We start from the raw sequence: 7,772 nt of genomic DNA, 5'->3' as shown, positions 1-7,772 counted from the left end.
CACACCTTAGGTGAGAGTCCATCCACCTAGCCCTCAGCATAGACTTCTTAATTTTTAGGAGCACACCATAAGTGAGAGTACATCCACCTAATTCTCAGCACAAGCTTCCTAGATCTTATGAGCACACCCTAGGTGAGCGTTCATTCACCTAATTTTCAAATGAATAATGAAACACATCACTAGAGCCTGATTCACGAACTGATCTTGACACTAGACACCAGGATGCACCGAGACGTGACTCATGCTTCCTTAATTAAATCAACAGTGAAATTCCCTCAATGACTTAACCTACAATAAAACCCAGTGCACCGGGATTTGAGCTTGAATATTACACTCAAATCCTCCTGGCAATTGGGGAAATTTCTTAACGCTACATATGGACCATCGGACTAGGATAAGTCTAGGGTCTAGGTGGCGAGGGCGATGACGACATTGCTTATGTGTGCTTAAACAAGAAATACGTGGTTAGATTATTAGAATAATATCTCTTGCCTCAAGGATCTTCAATAAGGGAGAGGAAGGATCTATGATACTATTCGCCGATTCTTGGTGGGATCGTTGCCTCCGACACTCTTAGGTTGTCAGTAGTTTTAGCACGATTAGAGTGACTAATTTGTGGACTATACTACTTTATAAAATATTTACAAAAATAAAATAAAAATCTCTTTTGCATGATAAAAATAACTCCTTATAAAAAAAAGATTTAAATAATAACTTTTGCATGAAAATCTTTCTCTGAAAATTTATAAAGGTCCACGGCTAGTCACTTGGATTGAGGTTAAGAACTACCTCCTGTAGATTGTCGAGTTGGTAACTCTTACTCAAGATCGGGAAGCACACAACCCAGCTCTGAGCCCCCACTTTTACCAATGTCTTATACCCAGTACTGATCTTTCATATCTGGTTATATGTTTCTTTTGCTTATGATTTTTACTACCCGTTTTTATAACTTTCATGCTGAGTTTTCTTGCTTTATTTAATTTTCTTGTAAGTTTATTAAGATCTGCTGCAAATCATGCTATGCTCGCAACATTAATAATGCAACAGTACCAGATGCCCAGGTACATATGCCCAGGTACACTTTTATAGTTTGTCCACAGCATTTTACCTTACGGTATCTTACCTTTCAAGTACTTTTTTCTATTTACCTGCAATCTACTCATTCTGCATGCAAAACCGAACTTTGAAACCAAAACTGTGAAACATAAGTCACCAATCTCAAACACTTAAACCCGGAGCCGTCGCGACGACAGGAGCTTGGAGCCAACTTCGTGGGCAGCATGACGAGGAGTTTGGAACGAGCAATAAGAGGATCTTCTTCAACATTATCCCTTCCTAGCATAATAACAACTCATAGGACTTCGAGGTAGCTCGCCTAGCGTGGCGTAAATCCCCATACTCCCTTTTTAGGCTCTTGTACAACTATGTGGTGCGACATGAGTCCTAACTCGATTTAGGTTCCGAGGTTATCGTACGGTACGATGTAAACTCTCATTTCTCTGTGGGCTATTTGTATAATCGGGCATTATGCAAGTTTAAGTCCCAAATAATAAAACTGGCAAGATCAAACACTTAATTAACGTTGTCTCCAAAAATGTAGCCACACCGTAGGATAGTTTGGGAAGTCATCGAGATTTACCTCGGATCAGTGACATCCCCTACCTTCTCCTTCCTTTGGACTCCTGAAAATAAGTGTTCCGCATTGAGTCATTTTCACTTGATTTTCCTCATCCTACCTTGAAAACCTGAACCTTGAATTCTTGAAGACTAGAACCACTGATCATTATCGAGAGTTTTCTCATGTGACTTTAATCATTTGAGTTGTAATTAACTATAGGGGCTTGCCTTTATAGGGAACTTGGAACCCAAGTAAAATAAACCCTATTTAATCTTTGTATTAAATAGGGGAACTTGTCGGTCATACATAAAAAAGGTTCGCAGACCAAACAGATGTCACAAATCTCTTAGTTTGCAGGATTGGGTCTATCGCTGAGGTCTACACTTATCTTTCGGGAGGGTGTAGTATTCGCGGTATCAGACACGATTATGCAAACTATTGGACGAATGAGATCCATTTGGTCTCATTTTTCAAAAATTAAAACATACTACTTTCAAAACCCAAACTATATATCTTTTATACTTAAATTAAATCTCAAAAATTATTTTCATATACCATATTTTCATAATTAATCAATCGAAAAAAAGTTGACCGACATGCGCCTCACTAAACTTGTTCATCTCTTCCTTCTCACACGTGAAGTCCCCACAAAACTACCTCCCTACCTTTTTTGACGCATAGAGTTTTGCTTTGTTCCATTGCTTGCAGCCCTGGAATCGTCGATCTTCATCTAATCGAACACCTCACTTGTTCGATACGAGTGCAAGCACTGTTGAGCCTTTTGTCTTCATCTCCGTATTCATTTCCACGTACTAGAAATTGTCAGCTTTCTTCCTCTTTCCCACGTTGCAACTCGTCGATGCAGGTATTCAGACCCAACCTGGATTGTTGGTTTGTCATGCCATGCAGGTCTCTCTGTTGCAAGTGTATGAGGCCCATCTTCTCCCCATCGTCAGTATCGCATGTGTCGGGATAACCCTGGCCTTCGACCTTTGCCTCTTCTTTCTCATCACTCTTTGCTCTCTTTCAATCTCCTTCTCATCATTTTATTCGAATGAGGCGTTTGACACTTAAATACAAAATTTTTGTGATGGTTATCTTTTCATGAACTGAGATAATTCTTTAATATTTGTTTCTAATTTGTTTATTTTGTTATTATTATGATTATTATTTTTTTTTCGGTTATTACATGTAGGGAGTGAGGGAGGTTTGTGGAAAAGTTCTACCTGACACATGTGCATAAAACAAACTAACATTATTTTTTATTTTCTAATTAATCCATTATCATTTTTAATAAATAGTTTATATTTTTATTTATAATTAGTTACTAAAAATTTACCATTCATACATTATAACAAAAATGGACAAAATCAAAACCATGGTGATTGTAATCATAACTTTAGTTTATCTCTAAATAGTATTACTGTCTAATCAGTATAATTTTTATAAAATTAGCTCAACTAGGCTAATTAATGCAACAATTACCTAAGATTGTTTCCAAAACACATGTAAGCACTTTTTATAGGCATTTGTACCATTTTAGAGTCAATCATTTTGTTTCCAGAAACAAAAAATAAAACTATGGTAGCCAAATTTATTTCTTTGACCATCATCTGCTTTTATAATGAAAGACAACTTAAAAAAAAATGAAGAGGTCCTAAAATGATGTGCAAATTTACTTTTGTAGGCTTTTATGAAATGGGAACATGAGGATAAAAATATGGAGCACTTTATTATGATATTTGTAAGTAGCTATTGAAATTGTTGGTATATAGATTCTTTAATTTTGTTAACTAGTTAGAGGAGGTATTTAAGTTTTGTAAAAGCAAATTAGTTTAGCTCAGGTGAAAGGATTAAGTGTTTGGTAAAAGTTTGCACGGGTTTAATTTTTTTTGAGATTATGTTAGCTCTTATATTGACTATATTAACTCAAATAGATGAGTTTTTTGAGCTTTTAATGACAGAGACATATTTTGTTTTATCGTTGACGTAGTTCTGATTTGTTGCATTTGCCCGATTTATAATGATTCCAGGTCAAATGGTATTGCAGTCCAGATTGTACACAGATATCAATTTGCATCTCATTTAAAAAGAATGGCTGTTGTGGTCCGCATTCAGGAAGAATTCTTTGCTTTTGTTAAGGTTGATATTCTTGAACAGAACTTATATTCTTACGAACATACTTTTTTTCTCCGTCTATTTTGTTGTTCAAAGTTGAAAAAAGATAAATCAACTATTATTGTTATGAAATATATTATAGCTACAGCTTCTGCATCTTGGATTTAGTTTTCCTTGTTACAGATAGCTCTATAAATTACAGGGCGCCCCAGAAACTATCCAAGACCGGCTGATTAATTTGCCATCACAATATGTGGAGACTTATAAGAAGTACACTCGGCAAGGATCCCGTGTTCTGGCTCTTGCATACAAATCACTTCCTGAAATGGCTGTAAGATTTTATGCAATCTATGTTTGATAACTTGGTTGTTTCGAGAAACATTAGCATGTGATTTATGTATGACTACTGTATTCAAATTTATTATTTTTCTTGTGTAGCTTACCGTTACAAATCATAATAGACACAAATTTGACGCATTATTTATTCCACTTAACAACATTTTAATAGTTCACTAAATCTGACCATGCTTTACCATGGCAATTTGCTGACCATGTTTGACAAGAAAGGTGATGGAGACAACTCCTTGGTTTTGCCATATAATTAATGTATGCTGGAAATTGATTAAACTTAATGGAAACTAGACTACATTGTCCACTTTCTACTCCTAATTTGGAGTTATTCGCATCCATTTGAAATCGTAGGACATCAAGTTCTTTAAATTGTCTGCAATTGTGTTTCTTAAGTACTTAATGTAGCTTTGGTTGTGCCACCATGTGACTCGAGAACTAGGAGTTAACCAAGGCGGGAATAGACGGTTCGACATTAAAAAGAAACTTTCTAAGCAATAATATTAGCCTACAATAACATTCAACTTAAAAAGACTTACTAATTATTTCCAAAAAAAAAAAAAAAACCAATCCAAAAGACTTACTAATTATTTCCACCAAAAAAAAAAAAAAACCAATCCACAATATATAGTAAACATCCTCTAACAGAATACATACAAAGATCTAGATTGATGCAATAAGATAAGTAATGCAAATAATGTGTGACAAAATATATATCTAAAACAAACTACGATCTATTTTCAACAGTTCCTCTCCTGCTGTAAACAAGTTATCTTCTATCAGTCATATTTGTCTTGTAGAGATTTTCTTGAAATAGTTAAAATAACAGATTAAATTAAAGGGATATTTACCTAGGTGCCACCTAATTTCTATGTATTCACATATCGGACACCATCTACAGGCCACCCTCCCTATGGTCAAAAGATGGGGATGGGGTGGCCTGTACGTAAAAATTGAAGTTTAGATGTTCGATATGTGAATACATAGGAATTGGGTGGCATGTAGGTAAAGAACCCTAAATTTAAATAATTTAGTAAATAATTATCACTTTATGATGCATTAAATTATTATGCAATTGTTAAACATGAATGCTCAAAAGATTATATTAATCAATCTATAAAGTAAACTTTCCTTTACTAATTTATCTCAATCAATTACTATTTCATCATTTTTAATCAATTATATTTTCCTTTTCCTTTTTTTTAAGAAGTCATCTTAGAAGCACCCTCAAAATGTATAAATAAAAGTATCATTTTTTTCATTTCGTATCATAAACGTACAATCTTTATAACTTTAATTAGTATTTTGAATCATAAAGCTATAACCTTACCATTTTGTATCCTAAATGTATTACCTTTATCATTTATTTATTTTTAACATGTTCTAGTATAGTAGCGCTCTCATTTAGTACCATAAGGTAATACTTTTGATAGACTCAACATTAAAATTTTTATTTATAATTATTTAATTCATTTTAATCATTAAACTCATTTATTTTTTATTTAATACATAACAGTAACAAAAGAATTAAAATTATAAAACACTCATTTCTTTTTTATCTATTTTTTTAATTGTAAAGGTGTTTCTAATGTGTAAGAACAAATGAAACATTTAAAAAATTAAATAAACTAAATTTAACGCAAATAAAATAGTAATTACTCACCTTGCTTATACTTGATAATTCTGATCACCTTGAACCATTAGTTTCTTTCCTTATTTAATGATTATAAATAAGAATCATAATATTTTATCACATAATATAATTTTCTTTATATTTAATTTATTATATCATGCTTAAAGTCTAATAATTAAGCATACGCTGTATCTTAAATTAATTGTTCCATTTAAAATTTTAAAATTATTTATTATAAACTTTTCTGAATTAACAACATATCTCAGATAAATTTATTTGTTTGTTTTGTCATTGAGCATCTCTCCCAATTATATTGATCTCCTCTGATCAAAATCTTTAATAGCTAACATTAAGCCATATAACAATAATTAATATTTCTCAACTAAATATGTAAAATCCCAAATTGAAAATTAACCTTAAACTTACATCACTTGTCCCTTCCTCTATTGCACAATTGTTGATCCCGATCTCACTCAGTCTTTTATTTTTATTGCTCGATCAATTATAGTCACTAGTATTGATTGATAAAACCTAAAATTAATTTAATAATATTCACTTAAATACATAGTTAAAGCATACAAACCATCATCCATCCCTCGAAGGCTTGGCTCTACTTCCTGCCCCCACATGCGGGTTTAGCCCCTTCTCCCGAACACAAGGCCGCTTGATTTTTCTTCCCTTCAGCCTCGACAAGCTCAGAACTTCTTCCTCTCGCATGCACGACAATCTCATGCTTGACGCGCTCGATTGCCCTTCCATGCACTATGCTCTTCGACAACTTCACGCGAGGCTGTTTGCTCTCTGCCCATGATTTGGCCCTTTCTCTTCTTCTTCTTCGTGCTCAAATCGCACAATCGGCGACTTCTCTAGTGCCAACTTTGACACACCAATAACTACGCATACCTCCACCACATATAGAGGCACGGACTTCATGCCTTAGACACATGTGAGCACCCAGGATATGAGGCCTCGTTTTTCTTATTTTTCTTCATTCACCTTCGCCTCTATGTCCCACTCTCGACTTCTTTTATCTCATGAATCGAATGAGACACTCCTTTCAATTATGAATTTTAATTTTATTTATTTTATAGTTATTACAGATTGAGTTGGCTTATGTTGACATCGAATAAGTGCATGGTAATAATTAATTTCGTAAATGTGCAAAGAAAATGAAAATGTATCATAAGAGCAACATATCCCACAAATTTCTAGCAAATTCATGTTATGAAAAATAAGTTGCTTGGCTGCAAATAAAGGTATTTTAAATCTAATGCTTGCGTTCGGGCTTTGTTTTGATTTACTGCTAACCCTGCTCGTTGATATAAGGGTAGAGTTCATGTATTATACTTTGCTTTATGTTGTATATTCGTTGCCTCTCATTTCTGTAATTTGTGCCTTACCTTTAATTAATAAAGCATTTGTGATAGGTTTCTATCCTTTTATTTATAAAGCTTTCAAATTAACTATTTATATAAATAATGGTTATTTGGTAATGTTGTAAGTGGCTGGGGAGGCAACAGTTGAAAATAGTATGGTGGCTTTTGGCTTATGTAAAATAGAAAAGATGGACTGTAGGTTGTAGCCATGTATTCCTATTGAACGAATGGGCGACATAGTGGAATAAAATTTATAAAGCTTTTTTTTTGTTTGGGTCAATGATATATGATGCAAGAGCTTTCGGTGTGATCACGAGACTTCGCCCGAATCATGGATTCGTTCTCGTGAACACGAGATTCCGCAAGATCATGGGAAATCTTTTGATCGTGGGAATTCCTGTTGATTTCTGATTATAGTTTTTTTTTTCCTTTTTTTTCTGATTTCTTTTGTATTTATTTGTTTTTTAATTAGGGTGTTTAGGAGAATATTTCTATGTTTCTTTTGTTGTTTTAGAGATTATTCTTTTTTTTTGAGTATAATGTAGATTGTAATCTTTGATTTCTTTTTTTCAGTGTTATATCCTTTTCCTTTTGCATGTGGTGTGTTTGTGTCTTGTGCAGGAACATGTGGTGAATCTATTGTCACTCGTACATTATCATTTTGGTGCTCTTTTCGTTG

At 33.6% G+C, this 7,772-nt stretch overlaps 1 protein-coding gene across 1 annotated transcript in view; it reads left to right on the top strand.

The window, feature by feature from the left end:
- Positions 1-7,772, top strand: part of LOC110033712 (probable manganese-transporting ATPase PDR2) — a 62,555-nt gene that overhangs the window by 36,274 nt on the left and 18,509 nt on the right. Inside the window, exons 14-15 of the mRNA XM_020737769.1 lie at positions 3,652-3,760; positions 3,939-4,067. Of these exons, the coding sequence (XP_020593428.1) occupies positions 3,652-3,760; positions 3,939-4,067 (238 nt within the window). The remainder of the gene's footprint in view (positions 1-3,651; positions 3,761-3,938; positions 4,068-7,772) is intronic.

Source organism: Phalaenopsis equestris, unplaced genomic scaffold (genome assembly GCF_001263595.1).
Source record: "Phalaenopsis equestris unplaced genomic scaffold, ASM126359v1 Scaffold001265, whole genome shotgun sequence".
In the NCBI taxonomy this organism is placed as follows: Eukaryota; Viridiplantae; Streptophyta; class Magnoliopsida; order Asparagales; family Orchidaceae; genus Phalaenopsis; species Phalaenopsis equestris.
This window is presented reverse-complemented; position numbering and strand designations above follow the sequence as displayed.